Consider the following 26,611-nt stretch of genomic DNA (forward strand, 5'->3'; position numbering starts at 1 on the left):
GTGGGTATGTATACATGCATACGTTGCCTAAAACAATGGAAAGGAATGTATGCTGTCGCTCAAATTAAGAGAGAATGAGCTTTCAGTTGGCTGTGATATAACACCAAAAACCGTGGGTGGGAGGTTCATTGCATCAATAATACTTTTAAAACACTGATATTAATGTCTGCTCCACTTAATGATCCATGGCCATACTCACCAAGCGGCCCTCTGAGATAGGAAACGAGAAAATGTCATGATAGCCTCCTTCGTAATTGACAAGGCCTCGTGGAGGGTTTGTAGGCCTGCCTCACAAAATTATTTTGATTAATGTTAAAAGTAAGCAATGGTCTTATTATGATAATCATGGAATGATAACAATAGTAAAAATATATGCATATATAATATTTTTATCATATATATTTAATATATATATTATATATATATTAATATATATATATATTATAATATTATATATATATATATAATAATATATATATAATATATATTGTTAGGCACTTACCCTTGACAATGGTGATGTCACTTCATTGAGACAGGTGATCATAACTTGAAAAACACTGGCAGGAGGTCTTTATGATGCAACAATATTGGGTTGACTTTATAAAAAAAAATTCTAAAACTGACCCTAAGAATTTTTCATGAGGGATTGATTGAAAGGCATTGCATCCATTGTTACAACTTTATTGGTTCCATCCATCAATTCTTGACAGGGATCAAGTGACAGCAAAATAAAGAGCCGCTCACAGCAGCGGCTTCATCAAACGTATTCATAATCAAGAACAAACAGAGAATCCCAGATGCCATAAACAGCACATTCACCAGTTTCACTTTGGGAAGGAAAAGTACAACAGTAATGCTCATTTCATGTCTTTGTGGCCGCACTGAAATATGTTTCGATTGTTTCTTGTTGCGCTTTCAAACAATTCATATGAAAGTCTTGTCGGCACTTTCCACCATTGGAGCCGTATTATAAAAAAACAAAACAACAACAAACGTTAGCCTGCTGTGTTGTCGCCGCTTGTGACAGCTGTGGTGTGTGATGCAGTATGTTCACTGCTGCTACTGTCCTCAAGACGTCGTGTCAGCTGCTCGTGAATGCTTGCTGTTTGGCATCGTGGTCTTCTCTCATCAGGAGAACAAGAACTTTGTATTGGATTCTTACCCAGGCACAAAACGTCTCCAGCCAGACCAGCAACAAGACATCAGTTAAATAACCGGAGGATAATTACAAAAATAGATCATAATAATAAATGGCTGCTGGTCTAGCTGGAACAGGGCTCTTTCTCATCTACGCAAGAAAGAAGAAGAGATGGAAAAGAACTCGTGGAGAAAAATGAGGAGGAAAATCGAACAAGTCTGGAATGGTCACGAAGATGGAAAGGGGAGAAGACGTAACATGAGAAAACATACTGCAAAGATCTTCTTCGATAAAGCAGAAGATTAGATCAACAACAATCAGAGATAGACATAATGAAAATGCCTCCAGTGGGGAGGGGTAGGGGGAGAATATACACATTTTTAAGGATGGGCCCCTGGAGGGAGCGAAATGGGGTATATAACTAGACTGATGTCATACAGAATCACCATTATGTATCATGTTAAAAACTCCAAGGGAAGTATAGCTCAATGGAGTCTCGAGCATATGATCATGATTATTCGTTCCTCTCTTATTTTCTCGTCAAAGTCATAGTCCAACTTTTCAGCAAGGGAAAACTATGAGAGAAATAAAGAAACAACAAGGACAGTACGAGAACAGGTAAGACACAACCACACACATCAACAGACTCATTTCGATAAGGCTCTCGCTTTGAAATGACAATGTTTTGTTTTTGTTTTTTTTTCTTTCTTTAGAGATTAGGTAAACTTGCACACACTACATTCAAAGCTAACAGTAGACGGGGACTGATGAGTAGGTGGAGCGGACAGGGGTGGAAAAAACTGTAAAATTCCTGACGTTCCCATGAAAGAGGAAAAGGAGGAGGAAGGAGAGGAGGAGGAGGAGGAACAAGGGAAATAAAGGAAATAGGAGGCAATTGAAGAACAAAGACACGAGGATTCGATCTAAATACAGTTTTGGATCCTAAAGAAGAGGTTTTCTGATTCTCTCTACAAGGGGTGGGGGGAGGTTAGAGAATTTCTGCGTCGTCTCAACAACATGATGATATCCTGTGCTTGGAAAATGGATCATCCTCTGGGGACTGACAGGGGGGGGGGGGGGGGGTCCTATGAGATAAGACTTATGTACAAAAGATAGAGATGATGAACAAGAGGAATATTATATAAATAAGGGGGGATATTCTTTACATGATATGGTTAATCCTCTGATGCGAAAAAAGTTCATTTCTTGAAAACCGATATGTGTGCGGGTATGGTTGACTGCTTATGCAATATAAGCGAGAAACGATGATCTGTCCGTCTGCGCGTCCTGTTCATATATACATCACTACATGCATATATACATGTACACATGTACCAATGCATATATACACACGAACATAACAATGTTGTGCGTATATACTTATATATATACATGCATACACATATATGAACATCATGCATGCATATGCATGTGCTGGACCTGTATACGTCTGCATATTCATATAATGGCACACTCATACACATGGATATCCATATATACACATACCTGCAATACAAATACCGTATATGCAAGGACACGTACTTATGCATTTTGCACGTATATACTGACAGAAGCTGAAAAATATCATCGTCTTATAACCTACGTAGCTGAAAATGACAAACAAAAATATATATATATATATATATCTTAGTGGCAGATGGATTGACATCCGTCCGACAGAGAGAGAGAGAGCGTAGCCCAGAAAAAAGCAACACTACAATGAAATGGCATGCGGTAGAGCTTATCCTATTTATATATATATATATTTATATTCATAAACAGTCCACGAAAAAACGCCCTAATTAGACTAATTTACCGATTTGTTGACGTCTGAAGCAGCAGCATCACTTCACCTCTCTTCGTCAGGTTTTGATATCACTTCCGCTGTCTTTTTTTTGTTTTTTTCCTTATTATTCTCCTTCTTCTCGTTATTCTTCATCTTCTTCTTCTTCTGCCGTGCGAGCGGGAGGAACATTTGAGTGACCTTATCTCTGACAAGTCTCAAACATTCGGTTAGCTTTCCCAACAAGCGAATGACATAAGAAAAATAAGAAGAAGGAGGAGGAGAAGGAGAAGAAGAACATGGAGAAGAAGAAGAAGACATATATATATATATATATATATATATATATATATATATATATATATATATATATATATATATATATATACAGTGTGTCATCTTCTTTCACGAAGCGGTAAGAAAGAAAGCTGCCGTTTCAAACGCAACAAATCAATGTTCTTTGATTGACAGAATTTCTTTCTCTTTCTAAACAATCAGCCGGAGCTGCAACTCCCCCGACTTCGTGTATATGCATATTTTATGTATATCGGCGTCACTCGCCATCTATAATATGTAGAATAATGATAACGATTAAAATCATCTGTAATTGTGATAACAAAGTTATGGACTAGACAAGCAAATCTACTTGCTATACAGTACTCCCAAAAAATCCATTTTCTCTGGAAATCTTTTACAAGAAAATATAAGAAATCATTTGTAAGCCGCGACTTTCTCCACTTGCCTGCTGCCTCCTATGACGACGGGCAGGGGGGTGGGGGGAACCAGCGACGTTACTGACTCTCTCTCTAAGATTAAAGTGTAATAATATGTTCAGTTTCTGGTCATATTTATTCTATTACACACTATATTATCATTAATATTATTATTATTATCATTAGTATTATTATTATTATTATTATACATTTGTCTCACATCATCATACATCTAAAACACAGACAAACTCTGAAGCAGGTCTTGGAGGAGAAGAAACATTCGACAGAAATGAAAAACAATTAAAAATCTTCGTCTCACTCTGTCGTCATCCGTTTCAAAAGGAAAAACGAAAAGGCAAAATTTCAAAGTGAAAATAGGAAATCTCTTTTCTGGGAGACAGTTGTGGTCATTTCTGCTCGGTTATCAGTGGACTGAAATCGGTTCCTTCAATGCCTGAAGAAATCTCTCAGAAACCCCCATTAAGACGACTCACCCACACAACTGTTCTTTTAAAGAGAAGTGTCGTATTGATCAGAACTACCATATTTAACAGACCTGTCGTATTTCAAACTGACAGCTGATGAAAATGATCAGTCACCAGAAAGATTTAAAAAATGTTCGAATGGAATATCTTTGTTCTTTGTTTGTCTCTCAACCGGCGGATTTTTCAGTCAGCGCCTTCTGTTCTCCTCTCAGAAAATTTCAGTCACACGGAACTGACAGTCTCCATGTTGTATCACTAAACCAGTGAGATCTTCTTTCTAGTTTTCAACTCTGTTCCAAGCAATAAACAGGACCGGCATGGAAAACATGTCCTCACAAATGTAGATCTCAATAAAAAAATGAAAGCAACCATTAAACAAACTGCTTAACTTCTGAAAGACGATCACAAAATTATTTGTCTATCTATCTACATATATTCAATATCAACAACCATAATGTCATGCTTGCAATAATCTGAGGAGATGGCTTTACCGCCTCTCCGTTTCTCTGGCAATTAAATCAACGATATTAATAAAAAAAATATAAACAAACAAACTTCACAAACACCTGACTCCATCTAATCCACCTAGAAGCTTAATACTGCACTGTTACACATACTTGAATGAAAAAGAAGAGGGAAAAATATTCATATCTCTGTCTGACCTAATCTACATAAAGGAATGGCTGGCTATGTCCTCATGTACTACGACTATTTTGAAACATAGCAATATGTGTGGTATTCATAGTAACTATCAAAAAATCTATGATACACTGACCTTCAGAAACTTAACAACATCTCTCTCTCATTCTCTTTCTTTCTCTCTCTCTCGCTCTTTCTCTCTCTCTTCCAAGTTCACAGAACACACTACTTTTGGATCACTTTTGTTAAGTTCTTCTTTTCCTTCTTCTTAGTCTTCCACTTTCTTTGTCTTAGTTTAGAAGCCTACAGTCATCACAACAAATCATATGACGATGACGGCACCTTGACAATAAGATGACACATCACTTTTATTTATAAGACTTACTGAGACTTGACACTGATCATCTGGCGACACGTGAGTGCGCATGTGCGAGAGAAGATCATCCATTATTTAAAAACAAAAATCCTACTCTGATCAGTAAGAATACACTTCATACATCTCAGTGTCAAAACTGTCTTGACTGATGCAGGTAGGTCACTGTTCCACGTTCACCTCGGAAACACCGATTTCGGAGTGTCTCATTGCCTGTAAGACTCCGTTTTCTTTCCTGAGACGGCTCTTGTATACTCGTGGTGGGCCCCTCCCTTATTTATTTTTTCCCTCTCTCTCTCTCTCTCTTCATAGCAGTACAAAAATGAGCGGCGAGGCAGAAGGTACCGCGGGGCATTTGCTACCGTCTGACCTCAAAAATAGACGTACTATTCTATCAGCTACATATGAACACAGATTGGATACCCACATGCCCCAATTTCCTTTGACAATTCTTCGTGAAGAAGAAAAACTCGTAGGCGCTAATGCCGCTGAAGTGCTCTTCTGCCTTTCCAGAACCAGCCTTAAGGTCAAAATGGAGCTTCTATTGTCACGAACGACACGCTACACGGGGAAACGACTCCTCTGAGCTACTGGTCTGTCTGATTTCCTAAGTGAAGAAAGTTACAAAAAATAATAATCATAATACAGACTGGAAAAGGGACATGGTTCTATTTCAGTCAAAATCCCTTCCTTTACTACGTAGGCAACAAAAGGAAGTACACAATAATTCAGTTCCTGGTCTATTCTGCGCTCCATTTAGCATCTTATTTTTTGAAGAATTCTACATCTGTAGAATGAAGCACTGTATGCATGTCTGTATATAAGTATGTATAAATATGCACATACATTAACTATATACTCATATATATATATATATATATATATATATATATATATATATATATATATATATACATATATACATATACATATATATATATATATATATATATATATATATATATATATACGTATATTATATATATATATATTGCAATGTATATAACATATATATATATATATATATATATATATATATATATATATATATATATTATATATATATATATATATATTATATATATATATATATATTATATATATATATATATATATATATATATAATATATATATATATATACACAAACGATTGTACGTACATTACCATAAATATTTGGATAGCATAAACACAACCAAATAAAATACATAATAATAGAGTTACCATTTAGATGAATTGTTTGTAGCTAATCATACATAATTTTGCAAGTTTAAGATAATATTATCAATGATATTATTAACATACTTGTTTATTATGCAATAACAGGATTTACTTCTAACTATGCAAGTGTTGGTAGCCAATTTACCTTTGTGGTCTGAATAGTTCCACTGCATGTAACATGTCTAGCCACTTAACCAAGAACACTATGTAAGGATATACCTGGCTTAACAAAGCCATACTGAATTCACTAGTGCCATTTGAATCAGGTTGATCACCTTCACCTGTCCAGAGGAGGTGATCTCACTTGTCAGATCATTCAAAGGGTCTGAAAGGATCAGCTCTTGTTTTCTGTGTCCAAGTCATTTTAATCTGTAGGAAACACATTTACCTAAGAAACGCAGGTATTACCTAAAGAATGCAGGCTACAGAATGCAGGCATTTACCTAAGAAACACAGGCATTTATCAAGGAAACACAGGCATTTACCTAGGAAATGCAGGCATTTACCAAGGAAACTCAGGCATTTACCAAGGAAACACAGGCATTTACCGGAAATCCTGGCATTTACCAGGGAAACGTAGGCATTTACCAAGGAAATGCAGACATTTACTGGAAATGCTGGCATTTACCAGGGAAACCCAGGCATTTACCTAGGAAATGCAGGCATTTATCTAGGAAATGCAGGCATTTACCTAGGAACTGCAGGCCTTTACCTAGAGAATGCAGGCCTTTACCTAGAGAATGCAGGCTTTTACCTAGGGAATGAAGGCATTTACCTAGGCAATGCAGGCATTCACCTTGGAAATGCAGGCGTTTACCAAGAGAATGCAAGCATTTATCAAGGGAATGCCGGCATTCACCTACGAATCGCGTAACCTAAGCTAGACTATCCTTGTCTGCCTAGAAGCAGCGACATAATGTATTCGCCAACCTTCTAGTGACAAAGTCCATTTTACGTCGATTTGTCTCAACGACAGACAACTGGTACTACACACTCTGTGATGCGTATCACGTCTACCCTTGCATTCCAGGGCAAAGAAACCTAAAAGACTCGAGCCTATTTGTGTCACTATTTTCTACGAAATAAGCTCTAACATTGGAACGACAACTCTGTGGAATCTACTGTCTTGTGAGGAAAACTCACATGCCCCTATTCGGAACTAAGACACTGCCCTGCTTATGAACATTCAACTTACAACCATTCAGACGAACAAACAAACTGGATTGCAAATTAAAATAATTGTGTTCGTGGAACTCCTTTGCCACCCATGAGTTAAAATTTTGTCCTGTGTACCTATTCTATTCGTACAGTACTGTACACACAGTATTGTGTTTTAGGATGAAAACGTACAGTACCATCGTCTGGACCGTAACTCGTTCATAAGTAGGGTGGTGTCTGTACTTGCTACTCTAGATGTAAATCATGTGTTCGGCTTCGGGTTACGTGAGTATGGTTTACACTTCGGCGATGCTCACAGACCTCGCGTCTCCAAACGCCCTACGTTAAGAAGGGGAGGGACTGACGACAGCTGACTAGAATCGAGTGCGAAAGTTCAGTCTTTCAGGGTACAACAAAATGAACCAAAATCAATCTTTTACACATAAAACGACAGATGGGAAGATCATAACAAACTCAAATATCTCACAACATGATAACATCAATTCACTGTGAAAGTCTGGCTTATGATATTCATCCTTCATTTTGCAACTGACCAAAGTAGTAGGTAACATAGGAAGATGGAGTTCTATCACTCATGAAGCCCCACAACAGTTGTTAATTCTCTTTTTCTTTTAACTATTTAATATCAAGCTCATACCGTTGGTCAATTAATTGGAAACATTATCCTGAGAAAACGAGTTTATAAATCCTAGCCAATTGGCAAATTTCGTTTTTGCACAGAATAATGAAGAATCGAAAACTGTACGTTTTAGAAATGACACGAACACAAAATTTATTTATTTGTTAAATTACTCTCTTAATTTCAAGTGAACATTGGCTCGTTCGGTCGCAACAAAGAAAACAGATGATATTCATCTTGGAAAAAAAATCCCTAAATGACAATGTAAGTTCTTGTTGCAAGATTTCCCTTCACGGAATCACTAGCTGGTGCCACTGATTCACTGATAATATAGGCTTGCGTTTGAGAAAAGGGCAATAACTTTCTTCTAAACACTCAATCCGTTTGTAAGGAAAACAAATTACAAAGTAAAAGGGCCACCTAAGATAACTGACGTCCTTTGTCCTGTTCAAGCGAACACGGCACGAATGAAACGGTTCCTTTAGAAACAGACCTTTGGCGCCGTCGTCAAAAGGAAACTGATTTGATAGAGTGGAACAACACCCCAAGGGTCCTTTGGCCGAATGGAAACCTCAGTTTCGGTACGTGTGCAGCCGTTGCAACTCCTTCCGTTCCGCTACAGAAGCTCCTCTACTACTCATTCTAAATAATATATATATATGCATATATTTATAGAATAATAATAAATAAATATATAAATAAAACTTTTCGAACCAAAAAGGGAGCCATAAGGGGGAAAAAAGGCACATACCGAACAATGCATCCAAACGGTTTACAGTGACATACCTATTTCCATGAATAGATCTACGTTGATATATGTATATATAGTGAGAAATCTATGCAAAATAAGTCTCTGTATACTGACATTTTTTTGCTACTATACATTCTAAATAAATATTTGTCGTCCTTCGGGACTATCGTACATTACTAAAATAGTTTATGCAGATTCAGGGATCAATCGAAGAACTCCGTCTCTGAAAGTGAGTCTCGTTTCCACCTTTGAGGGTGAGGTCGAGCTGCTTAGCCTACACAGACTTTCTCGCTGCTGCTACCTGCAATGAGGTACTACGTAGTACTACGACGCTCTACGCAACAACTGCTGGAGGTGGAATCATCATTTCTTTCGCGAGTGAACGCATCGAGTGGAGTCTGAGGTCCGCAGTCCTAAAACAAATCGTTCTTGCTTCAAGACGCTCATCGACTACGAAAACCCGACACTACACCACAAGTGAGAGAAGGACAGAGAAGCTACTATAGACCTCCAGCGCATTTCAATCGGCTCGCCTACTGGCAGCAGCTACAGCATCAACTATGCGCCCAACCCACTTGCAAATAAAGAGTTGTATATATATATATGTATGCATGTATACGTTTATATAGGTGTTATATATATTTATATCTTTTCATATTCATACAGATAGATCTGTCGCACACTGTCATGACTCTGGTTATTTACAGACTCCATTTAACTTTAAAGCTGGACTGGCAGCGGTCTCTTAAGGTACTGCTGTTCCACCGGGTTCTCCTTCTCGGGGCAAACAAAAAACAAACAAACAAACAAACAAACACTTCCCGTGAAGAAGAAGAAGAGAGTCATATTCGTGAAGCCTTGATCTCCGGCCTTTCAGCCCTCAGCGAGTATACTACCTACGACACTGTGCTTGGCACCCGCCGAATGCGAGGGCTCGCGTCCTCGGAAGGGGGTAGGTATGTGAAGAGGAACCAAAGGAGAGGAATGAGGGAGCGGGAGAAAATTGGTTGTTTTTTTTCCTCACAGTCTTGGTGGCGTCGTCGTCGTCGTCGAGGTGTGAGGACTCCTACTCCTCCTCCTTCTCCTCCTCCTCCTCCTCCTCCTCCTCCTTCTCCTCCTCCTCCTCCTCCTCACCAGGTGGCTGGATGGTTCAGCCAGGGGTTGTCGGAGAGGTAGGAGCAGTAAGTGGAGACGATGGCCACGGTGGTGAGCAGCGGAGAGCAAGTCAGCATGCTGGCGGAGTCAGGAGCTCGAGGCTGAGTGGGGAGAGAATCAAGAGAGAGAGAATGCTATCAATGACGTACAAGAGCTTCACTCGTAGAGGCATACTTTCGCCAATCTGCTAGCGCAAAACAAATGCCTAATGGTAATGATCATATATTATAAAAAAAGAATAGTGGTACTGTAGTAGTTAATATGTATATATATCTTGGGGTTTTGTTCGTCAAACATACCGTCAAATGTATTCTGATCTCTTATTGTGGATGTTGTTATAAGATAATGAAAGATAAATGAATGGAGAAATATATATATATATAAACTTAGATCTGATCACATTAATAGTAGACATTGGTGGGGAAAACAGTATGCCATGACCATAGAGATTTGTACATCTTATTAGGACTCTGCTTTAGTTCTTTGTTTTCACCAACAGAAACTACGAATGGAAATAATCAACTTCAACTGCTTTACTTCTTTTTAGAATGAAATGAAAAAAAAAAGAGAGAGAGAGAATCAACAATTTTTTATGAATACGATCTACCCGGCTTCATATAGCAGATAAAAACAAAACAAAACAAAAAAGGATAAAAAAAGACTCCTATGAGAACTTATTTACTTTCGCCATACAGAAACAAACAGCAATTAGTCTAACTAAAAGGTCAGGCCAAGACTTCGGGGACAACATTCACTCAGAAGCACTCAGGTCAAGGTCATTTCTTCTTTGGATTTTTGGTCAAACTCAGACAGGGTAACCTTAAACGTGTGTGTGTGTTACGGCAAAACAGACGAACGGGCTGGCCGAGAGAGAGAGAGAGAGAGAGAGAGAGAGAGAGAAGAGAGAGAGAGAGAGAGAGAGAATGGTAGGTAAGCAGAGAGAGAGAGAGAGAGAGAGAGAGAGCGAGAGAGAGAGAGAAAGAGAGAAGGTGGCAGGTAGAAAGCAGAGAGAGAGAGGAGAGAGAGAGAAGGGAATTGGTTTGGAGGGTAGGAAAGAGAGATTGTTGGTAGAGAGATTAGAGAGAGAGAGAGAGAGAGAGAGAGAGAGAGAGAGAGAGAGAGAGAATCAAGGATTCTGGGCAGGAGGACATGAGACTTGCAAGCACTCGAGATCGGGAGCGCAATCAATGACCGAGTGGATATAATAAACAAGTGTCACCTGTGACGTCAGCGCTCTTTATTGTGCACGAACAAAAAAAAAAAAAAATAAAAAAAAAAACAAGAGAACGACGACAACTCAAAACAAAAAAGAAGCACCAACAAAGAATAATGACACAGTTCCATGTGAAAAAAGCAGCAGCGATGTCAGAGGTGGTTTCATGAGTTGAGAAAAATAAATGGAGAGCGAAACTGGGAGGGAGGGTTTCATTCAGCACCTCCGCATCACGACAGAAGATCAGAATCTGATGTAGCTATGTTTTGTGTTCGACTGAGGAGAGCAGATTCACGAAATGGGTGAGGGGGGTGGGGGGCAATGTTTCCATGGACTTGGCAAATCTGTCTTGGGGGAGAAAAAATGAAGCAGAACTCATGTCCTTCTTTGCAGAATACTTGTGGTGTGTCACGGCGAGCCTTCGCATTCGTTTATCTCGTGAGAGTTAGTCGGGAATTATTGTTTTAAGTAAGAGATCACATCCTTTCTTTTCCTTTCTTTCTTTCTTTCTTTTTTTTTTTTTTTTTTTGCTTTGATTACAGCTAACAGCTTTGTTAAGTGTTCTGATTAAGTCATGCAGTGAAGATCACAAAAGAACAACTTCTCGCAGGTGGGTTATCTTGTCGGAGGACCAAATCTAAAGATTATATACATCTATGCGTGCTTTTATTTATATCAATGTGGCAACGTACTTGAACAAACCGTATTCCAACTCTGTTTGGAAATTAAATGCAAACAAAAAATGATCAAGAAACAAACACAAAAGAAAATAGAGGAATTAAAACACTTTTATCAAGGCACAGAGGTGAATGAGGAGTACCTGCTAGTACTGTGTGCATACATACATACTATATTATCTAGTATATATATATTAGAATTATATATATATATATATATATACATATATATATATATATATATATATATATTATATATATATAATTATATATAAATATACTATATATATATATATAATACGATAGGTTCACCTCCAGCTAACCAAAAACGTTTATAAACAGATAAAGAAGAAAAGAGTGCAAGACTAACCGATGAGAACAAAAATCAAACTAAAAAAAAAGAACAATTAAACCAAGGAAGAAGAAACAAACGAATAAATAAATAAAATAAAAAAGAAAGGAAAAAGGAATAGAGACTCATGGCAACATTAACAAACGCTTGACCTTCATGAAGTCTTTCTAAACCTTGTCCCCTCCTCCCCCCCTCCCCCAGCAGACAGCAGCAACAGTGAGGGGTAGGGGGGTAGGGGGAGAAGAGAGGAGAGAGAGAGAGAGAGAGAGAGAGAGAGAGAGAGGGTGGGTTGACGGTGGAGGATCGCGTACACGGCCTCTCTTACAAAGCCTCAAAGATTAAGAGTCTAAATTCTTGTTGAAGTGACTGAAGAAGAAGACTCAACTCGTCCAGTTCTAGTGACGAGACTTTTCAACTGAGTCTGACTGTTTGACTGACTGACTGACTCATCAGAGCAGATGGGTGATCAGAAAGGGCTGTCATAATCATAATTCTTACTGTTAAATAAACACTCAATGAATAAGACCGAACGAAAGGTGGAGTGGACAGGGCCAAGCATGGGGAGCTCGTGTTTTGAAGAAGACGAAGAAGGAGCAGAATAAGAAGAGGGAGAAAAAGGATAAGAAGAAAAAGATGAAAGAGAGGGAGAAGGGGAAAAAGAAGAAGAAGAATGGAATGAGGATAGATGGCAGACAAGGACAAGAATACAAACAAAAGGAAACTACAAATGAAAGTTGACCAGGAAGCGGATGGGGGAAACTGGAAGGGAAAGGAGAAGATTCGAGAGAAGAGAAACTACAGCAACGGTTCTTTCGTTTCTTCGTCCAGGTGAGTCAGCCAAACACAATTTTCTTTCATAAAAACACGAGACTAGAATTAACAGACACTTCAAACAGGACGTCATTTGATCTCAACATTATTTATCAGCTCCCTTTTTATAAAAAAAAATCGCTTGAAGAGTCTGAAGGAGCGAATCGAACAACAAAATCATTTCTCAGAACATAGTCAGACCTCTTTCTGTATATCTCTTTACCTTCTCTGACTTACTAATGAGCACCATATTCTTTGGAAGCTTGATTTTTAAGTTAATGGCCCCTGCGGTGGGTTTGTTCCATATGAAGAGGAAGGTTGCATCTTCTGGATAATAATAATAAATTAATCAATAATAAATAATAATAATAATATAATAAATAACTAATAATAACTAATGACCTTTCAATTCAATTTGGCCCCTGTGGGCGCTTGTTCCATATGAAGAGGAATTGCGAGTTTCTTCTGAATGTAAATAATAATAATAATAATAAGTAATTAATAATAATTAAATAAAATAATAAATAATAATAATAAAATAAATAATTATGGCACTTTCAATTCCAATGGCCCCTTGGTGGGCGCTTGTTCCATATTCATGAAGAAGGTTTTCAAATTGTTCTGATAATAAAATAATTAATAATAATAATAATAATTAATAACTAAGATAATTATAATAATAATAATAATAATAACTAATAATAAGCTTTTCACTTTAATTCGAATTGGCCCGCCAGTGGGCTTTCTTCCATATGAAGAGGTTTTATCTTCTGAATAATAATAATAATAATAATAATAATAATAATAATAATAATAATTAATAATAACAATAACAACAACAACAACAACAACAATAATAATAATAATAATAATAATAATAATAATAATAATAATAATAATAATAATAATAATAATAACAAAAACATGTTGCCGCAGATAACCTCCTCAGAATGACTCGTCTTGGTTTCATAACCGTAGCAAAGATGAAGAAACCACAATTAGTAATCTTGGAGCCTTTAGGAACGATCTCTTTACTCTAAAATCAGCAGCAACAAACTGCAGGAAGAGGCATACTGGAAAAACATTGAAAAAACAAAAACATAAAAAGAGAAAAAAAAACTTCAGGAAAGAGTGAAATGATTTGGTTTTCACTCATGCTGCGCTTTTGTCTTGAAACCAGGGATCTGGATCTTATGTTCAACCGTCTGTCGGGGAGGTCAACGAAGCTGTGGTTATAAATGGCGGCGCCTAAACGGACCTGAAATGTCTGTAGTAGTGAACAACGACAGGAAACACTTTGCTGTAGTTTTCTCTCGAGAGAGGAATGGGAATCATTTCCGCCTAATAAGGGTCTTTTTAATCTAAAGGAACGAAGCAAACTTCATCATGCTTTATAAAATAACGAGATGCATTTTGGCCTGTGACTACAATTCAGGGAGGAGAGGATTTGTTCATGGTAGAGATAATACTTTGTTTTTAATCTTCAATAGATGACAACTGAGAAATACACATGAATTCTAAAGAACAATGATTAGGCTTTACCATAGAAATTTAGTTATGTACATGGCTAAGTACCAACGGTTAGAACTGAGAAAACATCTCACGGTTCGGAAGAGGAAAATAATGAGAAAGAGAGAGAGAGAGAGAGAGAGAGAGAGAGAGAGAGAGAGAGAGAAGAGAGAGGAGAGAGAGAGAGAGAGAGAGAAAGAGAAACCGAGAGAGAGAGAAAAAAATTAAGGGTTTTCAAAACAGAACAAAGAAACTTCAACACAACTTTAATCTTAGGCTTTGTAGGTTGAACATAGCAATCTAAAAGACTTCACTCATGCGGGGATTTCTGTTGCAGATACTTGTAATATTAACTATGGGTGACGTCAGGACATTTATTAGACGCAGTCATTGAGTGAAGCAACAGATACACAGCAGTGGCGGATCTCAAGCCCTTCAAAAAAGTTACAGAGAAAAAGTATTCAAGTCAGTAGACTGGTGTGTGCACGACAGGGCAGCAGCCTAGTGACTTTTTTTCTTTCTTTTTTTTTTCCTGGCAAAACACAAGACAGGTCTGGTAGTTTTTTTATCTGGATCGGACCTTACTCCTCCGGTCAACGGCATTCCAGCCAATCACAGCCCCTATACATATATGTATACATAGCAAGTATGTGTATGTATGTGTGTCTATGCAACAAATACAAGTGTGTGAGGACAGTTCGTGGTAGAGTCTTGGAAGGATGCAACGCACACATACTCAAACTGCTTGTGTGCTTGTGTAACCGTGAATGCTGTAACCGTGTGTGTGCTTTTGGGTCAACCCGAACAATGTGTTCATGAATGTATACGTATATGTATAGTTTGTAATAAATACTTTAGCATATGTACTAATGAGGGCTGGATAGAGATACTTCCCATTAATGTCTTAATGTAAAGACGTGTTTAAACATGGCAGGGATCACTGTGAAACCCCGTCTGGGACTGGACTTCGTGAGCTAATAATGGCAAATAAATACACAACAATGAAGAGAAAAATAAATAAAATAAAATGGCCATTTGCTCGTGAGGCAGAGTTAGAAAGAGCCACAGAGGAGAAACTTAAAAACCCCTCAGTGAAATGAAATGGCTCTCGTGTTGGGTTTGACAGGGACCATGAGATGCGACAGCGACAACATCGAGCGACCAAACTAGGGAAAATACGTCGTGAAAGCGTCATGTTGCTTTGGACGGGGAGCCCTGGCTTAACAGGAAGATGACTGACTCTCGAAGAAGCTTGCGCCATCGTCCAGGGGCTCTGGAATGCATTGCAAATGGTACTCATTTGTCAACCCAACAGTTGAAAGAGAAAGGGGTGAGGGGAGGGAGGGAGGGACGGAGGGAGCGAGCGAGGGGGTCAAAGGTCAATTGGGGCACAAAATAAGCCATCTCTGGTTGAGAGGGAGACAGGAGGAGGAGGAGGAGGAGGAGGAGGAGGACTGAACAAGGAACGGAGGAAGCAGGGAAAACGAGAAGAACGGAGAGAAGAACGGAGCCAACGCAAAAAGGTGAAAGGAAAGCATCTCTCTACTGAAAACATAAATGGTCAGAAATGAATAAAACGCTCTTTAAGTGAATAATAATAATAATAATAATAATAATAATAATAATAATAATAATAATAATAATAATAATAATAATAATAATAACTTATCTCAATACTAAAGCTTACGTTTCTCTGCCTCCTTAAGGGAATGAAAATATCATCATCATAAAATAAGTGAGTGAGTGAGTGAGTGGCAAAACTGTGATTGGCTGATGCTTGTTGTCGCTTACCGTAGAATCAAAGAGTTTCTAGAGATTCGCCTCTGTTCATGACCTGATATGTCACACTACGAACTACATTTTTATACTATCATAAGACCCATAATCGTGAAGAATCACGCTTATGTTTAAAAATCATAATTTTTCGTATCATTTTTATGTTTTTTTTAAAGAGATTTGTCTGAGTGAAAATGCAACGTTTAGTGATCAAAACAAACAGAACTCTTCTTCTTCTTGGTTTATTATGAGATTCTGAATTATGGTTTTATATATATATAAAACATTTCGGTGCATTCACGTTTATTATCTCTGAAAAAGAAGGTGAAATCATGTGGTATCTTTCGGAAACGAGACAGCATAAAAAATACGTCTGGTTTGATATGGAAGCACTAATACACACAGAGAGTGTCGAAGAATATACAGTAAATATATTATAAAAATATAGATATAGGTAAGACTACAGAAAACAGTGGCACCAGACTACATTAGATACAGTTAGCAATAATGATACCCCTTCTATAGAAAACTAGGCACTGAAGGTATATATATTCTGTACATATATGCATATAGTATAGAGTATAGATGTGTTTATAAAAAACAATAGGGGAATGACAAACTAACGAACACTCGTCATCTTTCCTTCGGTAACATCCCAGAGGGAACCCTCTGCCTCCCCTCCATCAGGAAAAAAATGAATTTAGCGAAGAAATAAGAAGAAGAAGAAGAAGAAGAAGACAGACACCAGGAAAGACATAAACAGTCCACTGTGTGTATCTTTGGGCACATGTCTGAGTTCCAATTCTTGATCATGACTGCCATCTATCAAAAACAGCTTTGATGAACCTAACGAAAAAGCTGGCTCACTTCACTTTCCCAGAAAAGAACATCGACATGAAATAGCAGGGTTACATTTCGGAAAACGAGAGACGCGCGAAGGCTTGGGTGCGTTCTACACAACATAAGTTAGTACGGAGCCGTTTCGATACGTTCCAAGGTGGACGACAGATTGGTGTGGAGTAGTGCTGATTCAAAGGGTACTACCTTGTCATCTTTTGGCATCCATAAGAGGCTACAAGGAAATGTGAAATCAACTTCATACCACTTGGAAAAGGACACTACAGCGTGGAATAGGGTCTGAATGAACATGACAAGTCTGAGGTAAGTAACTCACTTTTGTTAAAGAGAGGAAATACTACTTTCAACAATCTTCACACGCACACATACAGGCAAGTTTTTGGCATTTCATTAAAGGATAAACTATTTGCAAGGAGAGAGAGAGAGAGAGAGAGAGAGAGAGAGAGAGAGAGAGAGAGAGAGAGAGAGAGAGAGAGAGAGAGAGAGAGAGAGAGAATTTACTGATGAAGGTACAAGCGTGCTTCCCATCACTCTTGTCAGATATTTTGTTTTCTTGTTTTCTATCAATAAAATAAGAACAGAACAGATATGTATTAAGGCTTCAGCATTTCTGAAGTAGCACGACCCCTGAGGTAATTATTCAAAATTTCAGGTATTTTGTCTTGAAAACAGAGCGGACACCTGCCCAAAGGTGACACAGTGACAATTGGCTTAAAATGAACTTACCGACGACACTTTGCTTTTCTGGTCTGGCTATCCGCGTGCAACTATGGCTAGGGGGTAAGGCAAACCATGACAGGGACACTGGTTTTGTAAAAGCAAGAAAAACAAATACACTTTCGTTGAGAGAAAGCACCTCCAACACAAGAGACATTCAGCAAACGTTACCAGCACTGCTCTTCATCAGGATGACGGACGTTGCAAACATTACCGCCCACGAGAGAGAACAAGGAAATGGTGAAGATGGTTCTAAGGAATCCCTCTGGGAACATTGGAAAGACAGGTGTTGCTTTATTTTCCTATAAAATTGAATTTAGTATCTTGGCCTTCAATATGCCACGCATTTGGAAGATTCGAAAAAAACTCATCATATCTCTCCAGGTCTGCCAATTCCAAGAGAAAAATGCTGAATGGTTTACAAAGACGAAAAGGGGCGTGTGGTGGATTGGTTAAGGGTTTCTTTTGTGTACTGAAGAGAGGAAAAATGAAAAAAAAAAATCAACAAATACAAGTGTCAAGGTGAATGGGGGAGGGGGGGCGGGGGGTAGAGAAGCCAAGTAGATTTCATTCCTTCAAAACAGGAATGACTTTGAACTTACTGATGTCTTTAATGAGTCTTTGACACATGACTGTACTCTGATCACTATTGTTAGTCTAGTCTTGACATTTGGTGAAGAATTACCTTAACCGGTCCGGACGGTTCGATAAACCCCTCTTGGAAAACAAAAAACTGCGGTCATTTGGGACGCGTCTGATTCATATTACTCTGAGCGCTCATCTCCAGATCTATCCTTCTGTATTCTAACAGTGCCTGAGGCGGACCTCAACAACAGCCTCGCGGCCGAAGGTCGTGAGAAGATACCGATTTATGACTGTGAGTTTGGCTTCTTTCGTCAGCGAATCTTGCACGAAATGAACCATAAAAAAAATGATGAAATGACATACAAAAAAATGATGAAAATGACAAAAAAAAAAAAAAAAAAAAAAAAAAAAAACTACCGGGGTTCTATACGCCAAGCGGAGTTCTATTTTTTTGAATGTGTTTTATTTCAATCGGCGCATATGAAGTGAATCCAACGTGATTTCTGAATGAGGACTGGGCGAGTGTGGACTCGAGTGGTCTTTCAGTTTCGAATTCGAGTACAAACAGAGGTTGGTGACTGAAAAAAGGGAGAGGGAGGTTGATCTAAAACACCAAAATAATCCAATGCAATTTAAGTAGCAATTTTTCTCTGTTATTTTTGTAACATTTGACACTGTTTGCTGAACTTCGGCGATATTCACAGATTAAGGGTCTTAGGTGTGTGTCAGAACTACCGTAGGGCCTGATAATGCTGCTTCCGGGGGCTGAGCCAGGCACGGTAATAATAAGTGGTAGCACTTGCGTGGCAATATATATAATATATATATTCCAAAAAAACAATCGATGTGTAAGTTGAAATGCAGGAACTGAGAGCTAAAAAAGTTATAGTTTTGGACATAAAAAAAACCTGGGCGTTAATTGCACTCCAAAGATTCATTCCACTGATCTACAAATAACCACTATAATCACTATGACTAGTACTAAGGAACACTCACAGTTGTTTGGAGGATACCTATAGGACCGGAAGTGGCGTTTTGTCTTCTTGTTGGCGTAATCTGAGGAGCTGCCTGTGTCACAGGCACCACCTAAACAAACAATACTCAGCTTTTCTCCCCTGTTATATATATATATATATATAATGTTGGCACAAGTTTTTACCTCTAAATATTCTCAACTGTTCTTTTTTGGACTCTACAATAACGTAGTAGCAGAAGCAGTAGTAGTAGTATTAGCAGTAGTAGAAGTGGCAGTAGGGCATACAAAGAATAGAAAAAATAATAATGTTGATAAAATTCTCCAGCAAATTATAGATATATATATAAAATACAGAAATATAAATACAATATATATATATATAAAACGAGACAAGTGTTTTGCATTAGCCGACTGGCGAAGATAATATGGAAACAATGATTAAATTTTGTTTTTTTCTCTCTTTAAAGGAAGAAAAAGGTGTACGTGTGTGCCACACTCACAGTTGACAAATGTATATACATATTGACCATTAAACCAGACATGAGAGAGAGAAAGAAAGGGGACCAAGTTTCTTTGTGGGCGGCTAATGACGAAGTTCTGGCCAGTGGGCAAAGTGAAAGGAACATTGTAGACCTGGCCTATGAGAGTCATCAAGTACAACCTATCAGAACATCTAAAACACTAATGACCATCGTGAACGATCAAGTTGACAATGATCACGGGAAAGGTGATGCAGTCGGCGGACAGAGACAACAAAATTGACCCCCATACAAAAGCGAGAGAGAAAAATGAAAACAAGGATCCCTATTGAGTCTTGATCTTAACTTCAGGCAGCTCTATTGCGAGCCGCATCATCATCGATTTGAATACTCCGCTCCATTGTGCGTTGCAGGCAAAGAATGCACCAAGGTGGGACCACCCACTAGTTAAGGTAAAAAGTCACAAAGATCAAGAAGAGGTGAATGAAGTGGATCCCATCTTCGTACATTATTTCGTTCGTGGATTGACCGTGATTCTTTGACACTCTTCTCTTACGAGCAGCCTAATGGAGCCAAGCTATATATCATCAAGAAGAAGAGTTTCTCTCTGTCCTCAACTCCACCATGAAAAAGATTCTTTGCAAAAAAAGGAAGATGAAATCTATAATATTTCTCTCAGATCCTTTCTCTTCTCGTTTTCAAAGAACGACCCTCGTTTCATGAATGCCTTGTAGTGTTCCTCAGATTGACATGACAAGCAACAACACAATAAGGGTAAAACAAAAATGGGAAAGCGTGTCTTTATTTCCTACCACCCAAGACAACGCATACACACTCACACACGCAACGACAACATTTAAGTTCAGTGGCTGTCAGGTCCCATAAGCAAGGCTTACCGCCTGCTCCCTCTCGAGGTCGTCACCGGAAAATCACGCGTTTGTCGTCGGAGGGCCGTCGAGTCTTCCCACTTTTGGACTGAAAGAATCTTAGACCCAATGAAACGAGAATGACTGAAAAAGCAAAGTTGATCTCATTTTTCACCTGAAACTTCCGATAGTTTAATTGTTTGGGTCTGCTCCACGATTTATTCTGCGACTACTTCCGGCGTTTCCCAAATAGGGGTCGAAGCATTTGGTGACTTTTTATTTTTTATTTCTTTCTCGCATGTGTGGAACTAAGTCGCAGACTGAAAACCAGCATCCAATATCCTTAGTAAAATATTGTGATGGATGACTGTACATTCAACTGGAAACTTTAAAAAACAAGTTTCATCTACACTAACAAAAACACAGTCCATGCTACAATAACCCTCCTTTTCGAAAATAAAAAGAGATAAAAACAGAAAATGATCAATTTTAAAAGTAACAACACAAATGAAAGTGAAAAGAAAATCCTGGACGAAGACTCATCGGTGTGCTTAATGTCACAAGAAAAGTTTAGGAACAAAACATATATATAAGGTGCTTAGATCATTCTCCAAAGAGAATGACTTTCCAAGGTGTTGTAATCAGTTTGCTAATTCCACTCCAAAATGACTGACTACAAATTCAGACCAAAACTAAGGAACTGGGTCTAATTGTCCACTTAGCAAGGCAATATCTGGAAATAACATTCACACTTTAGTCATAAAAAGAACCTTGTAATTGCTATGCAAACAACTAACACAAAAATCTAAAAAATAAAAACATCTTATCACTAGCTACGAAAGGAATCTTCATCGTCATTTCATGAATGGATTTCAATCCTACAATAAAATATGCAAAAACAAATTTTTAAAAATTAATACAATTATGTTAAAATATGTGGCACTTCACATAAATTTTGAATACAGATAAATACTAAATAACTATATTTTAAAACAACCCATCCCCCTTCTAAAACAACATACCGATAAAAAAAAATAAGTAAATAAATAAATAAATAAGTAAATGAGATATAAAAACGGTGCAGGAGGTATCAAAACCGTTGCCTCTACAGCGCAGTGCAAGTTGAAGTTGATAAGATTTGAAAACGAAAAAGAAGGAACTTAAAGGCAATCTTTAACGTGGGATGTTACATAAAAAAAATTGTCCTCAATTGTGCAACACTAGATCTGGATGGGGGTGATATGGAATCCTCTAGGTAATCTGCAACAATAAGAACAGCAGCGGCAACAACAAAAAGAATAATCATTCTTGTCAGTAAAATGTTAGGAGCAACAATAATCATTCCTGTCCATGAAAAGTTTCCCTGCTGGGACTGGCTCAAGCAAAGGACGACGGCAGCAGTAGCTGCCACACCTTCCCCTTCCTTCTCCAACATCATCAAGATTGAAGAATTTCTAAGACCTTAAGGTCTCCTTTCCTTCTTTCCATGCTCTAGATTTCCCGAAGAATGCCTTCTTAACCCACTTACGCTCAGCTCCCCTTATTTTCTTGAAATGGGCGAACCTCCTCTAAAACCCCAGTTGCCTCTTCGGTTACGCTATCCTTTTCAGGATATCTTCTAAGAATCTTGGACCTTTCTCGCCATTTGTACACTTCTCATTCATTCGCTTTTTCATTTCATTCCTGCGCAACATCCTCCAAGAAGTCATTCCTATGATCTCTTTATAGCTTCCAGCTCATGCCTCCACATTGCCTCTCACCCACGGTGGGATTTGCCCTAAGTGATCATTATTCACATTACCTGGAAGTCATTTGCTAATGGATCAGGCCTGTCCATTCGCTATGGTTGTGTTACCTCATTCCACGCGTCCTCTATAGCCCTCCTTACTACCATAACCATCTCCACATTAATAAAGTTTCCTTCAACTCTGGTAACATTCATTCATATTTCGAATACACTATTCTGTTTCTTCTACTTATTTCAGGCATTACAAACCTACTGGCCTTACCAGTGCACCCTATGACTTTCTTTTTATATCTAGGTCATCCATAAAAACCATACTTCTTAATACTACCTTGATCATACATCTCTACTAAACGCCAAAGAGTTCAAAGTTAGAATAATAATAATAATAATAATAATAATAATAATAATAATAATAATAATAATAATAATAATAATAATAATAATAATAATACCAGGAGAGCAACAATGATAACAATAATGAAGTTATCAAAACCCCAATTATCATAAAGAATTAATATCGTTACTTTGACTCTCATCAAAACAAAAGAACTAATGAAATATTATTGGTTTATTATCATTGCAAAGCTAAGTAGAACAGAGTAAGTTCAGTAAAGTATAACTTTATGACATTCTACTTCAGCGAAATATAACCGAGTAAGTGAAACGTGGCAATCTGTGACCGTAGAGTTTATGATATTATGCTTCATGGTGGCATTCAGTGTTATCGCTAGAATTGTTCACAGAAAGTGCGACAATACAGAATAAAATAACAATACTTCCCACAAAATATCTATAAAATCTTGAAGTTAACATAATTTCAATTTAAATATGAAATATTCGAGATGGTGAATGAGTCAAGTGTAGAAAAATAAAACCTTTTCAAAATGATTAATACTTCATTTGAGCAACTTAACTCAACCCCATTCAATTCAACTTTAAGAAAATGCCATGAATGTTGAGGCTGTCACTTCCATCTCAAAATTAATTTCCCCCAAAAATCATAACACTTAAAACTTGATTATGTTTTAAAATAACAAATTTACTCCATTTTTGGTAAAAAAAAAAAAAAACTTGAAATATGATACTTCCTCTGCAATACACATGGAAAATATTGCCATTCTCTCCTGGTATGTTATACGTTGCCCATAGCACTAAGTAGCGTGCAGGTGTTTTCGACAGGTGTAAAGCTGTTATTTTGAGAGGTGTACGGGTGTCATTTGGACAGATGTACTTGTGTTACTTAGACTGATGTACAGATGTTATTATGGCTAGTGTACAGTTTTATCTTGTGTATAGTGTTATTATGACAGGTATACCGATGTTATTTTAATAGGCGTTATTTCAACGAGTGTTCAGGCGTAATTTTGCCAGGTGTAAAGGCGTTATTTTAACAGTTGTACAGAATTTATTTCAGCAGGTATACAAATGTTATTTTGATAGGTGAACAAGTGTTATTTTGACAGGCGTACAGTTATTTTGAGAGATATGTACAACTGTCAAGATAATATCTGTATCTGCAAAAATAAGAATCGTACACTTGCCAAAATAACACATGTACACCTGTCAAAATGACATTTGTACACCTGTCTAAATAACACCTGGCCAAATTAACACCTGTATCCTGTCAAAATACAGTGTACAGATGTTATTTTGACGTATACAGATACTATCTTATACAATATCGAACTAACACCTATAAATCTGTCAAAATAACACCTGTACACCAGTCAAAGTAACACCTGCACACCTGTCAAAATAACATGTGTACACCTGTCAAAATAACACCTCTACACATGTCAAAATAACACATGCACACCCGTAAAAATAACATCTGTACACCAATCAAAAGAACTGTATACCTATTAGGATAACATCTGCATACCTGTCAAAATGACAACTTTACACCTGACAACATATCACCTTTACGCCTGGCAAAATAACACACGTATAACTGTCAAAATAGCATCTATACACCTGTCAAAATAAAATATGTACACTGTCAAAATAGCACCTGTACACATGTCAAAATAACGTCTGTACATGTGTCGAAATAATAACTGTACACCTGTAACTTAATTTCTAACTTTTCTCAAACCAAAACTGATGAGACGAATTTCATTCCTTTCGGCACCTGCATAACAGGTGTTCTCATCTGAGTTTTGGCTGAGCTGCATCCTCAACAACGCATACGAACTACATTTATGATGCATTCTCATGTCAATACGCACAGACATACAGGCCTGCGCAAGCACACACAAATAATATATATATATATATATATATATATATATATATATATATATATATATATATATATAATTGGATATATATATATATATATATATATATATTCATCATAATAGATATATACCCATGAAGTTTTCAAGACTTTTACCTATAATGTTCTGCGACATTAAACGCACATTCTTTTTTCAAATAAATACTCTCCACTCCTACAAACTGTAATATTGGCAACTGTCTAACCCTTAAGGAAATCTAGCTTTTTCAGCAACATCTCTCTTTGTGATTCCACATTTTCGCTCTCATAAATATGGTAAAAAGTGGCAGGGAATTAAGACTACATATCTATTTAAAAGGATATTCCACACAGCGATGTAAATACCTCACTAAAGTGGGAAGAGAGCAATGATTCATGATTAGCTTTCAGAAGTAGCTCAACAAGCTGTATCAACTAATTTCAAGCCGCACATAAACCTAAAACATCAAAATAATTTTATATATGAATAAAATTCAATTTAAAAACTGTTTGATGGGAAAACTTGAGGCCGTGAGCAACCTTTCTACATTAGAAGGTAACAGGAAAAGCTAACATAAATATGCATTGAAGAAGTTTCTGTTTACACATCAAGAAAGAAGATCAGTCAGAACATAAAGCAGCTGGTTTGGAGTCATACTCCTCAGGTGTACTTTCTGCGTTTGAACTCTAGAAGTTATTAGAACAGACAACAGAACTGAGACTTACGCATTTCTAGTCTACGGCCGACTATCAGCAACTTCCTCTCTGACCTTCGAGTACCTACAGTAGAAGCAACTGGATTATGAACTTTAGAGACAAGGGATAGAAAAAAATCGAATCAGGCTAGCCATGCAGAGCTCTCAGAGAGGCAAGAATTCGAGCTTGTAGCATACTTGTGGATCGGAAAACAAAGCTTATCTCTCAGGGAAAGGTACAACAAGTTGTCAGAGTCGCAAGGCTTTTGTCGTGACAACACTCGAGTGTAGAGCATACTGGTAGCTTGAGATAAAAAGCTTAAATCGCTGGGGGAGAAGAGGAAAAAAATAATACAGACATGAGCATATAGCATACTTGTAGGCTTAGGAGAGGTGTCATCTTCCAGACTTCATCATTGCAGAGGAAGAACGCATTCTCGTTTACCTGTAAAAGGTCATGCACGAATGCCACGGGGCAATCATCCTCACATGTCAAGTATTCTTAGGCATCATCCTCTCGAATTCTGTTTGTGAGGAATGACTGAAACTGAGCCACACAAATCTCAACTCAATCGTTTTTGTAAACTGACGTCACGCGATCGCGTTCGCCAAGAGCCATCAAGAGGAGGAAGAGCTTTCAGTAACTAAGATTAAATAGTGCAGTGGTTTAGACACGCAAATTCACATACGATACAAACAAAGAGGAGCTTTCACAGCTCGCTTTCAACAGTTTATTTTGCTTTCAGAACAAGATGGCCTACATCTTCTTGATCTTTCGCGGAGGTATGCATTCAAATTTCAACCCGGATAATGGCAGGCTCAGTCACGGGCAAATGGCCACAGATGCTAGAAAATAAGACTTACGGTTGCTACAGCTATCGATGGGTCGCCAAGTTCTAGGAAACTCCTTATGAAAACCCCTACGGTAGACAAAGCAGGCAGTCAATTAAACGAAATAATATAAGGGGAAAAAAAGGAACATGGAAATGGTTTTTTGGGTATATATATGAAATAAAACTGAACATGCAATACGGATGTC

General features: G+C 37.7%; 1 protein-coding gene across 8 annotated transcripts in view; it reads right to left on the reverse strand.

Annotated features, from left to right (window-relative positions):
- Window positions 1-6,264: 6,264 nt before the first annotated feature.
- Window positions 6,265-26,611, reverse strand: part of LOC135213739 (leucine-rich repeats and immunoglobulin-like domains protein 3) — a 335,032-nt gene continuing 314,685 nt past the window's right edge. For 6 of the 8 annotated variants that reach the window (XM_064247861.1, XM_064247862.1, XM_064247864.1 and 3 more), the window contains 2 exons: window positions 19,549-19,638; window positions 6,265-10,156 (listed from right to left, as the gene is read on the reverse strand). In XM_064247861.1, coding sequence (XP_064103931.1) covers window positions 10,031-10,156; window positions 19,549-19,638 — 216 coding nt within the window. In that variant the 3' untranslated portion in view covers window positions 6,265-10,030. Of the gene's footprint in view, window positions 10,157-19,548; window positions 19,639-26,436; window positions 26,493-26,611 lie in introns of all 8 variants that reach the window. The other 2 variants (XM_064247866.1, XM_064247865.1) reach the window with 2 other exon arrangements.

This window comes from Macrobrachium nipponense, chromosome 43 (genome assembly GCF_015104395.2).
Source record: "Macrobrachium nipponense isolate FS-2020 chromosome 43, ASM1510439v2, whole genome shotgun sequence".
Lineage (NCBI taxonomy): Eukaryota > Metazoa > Arthropoda > Malacostraca > Decapoda > Palaemonidae > Macrobrachium > Macrobrachium nipponense.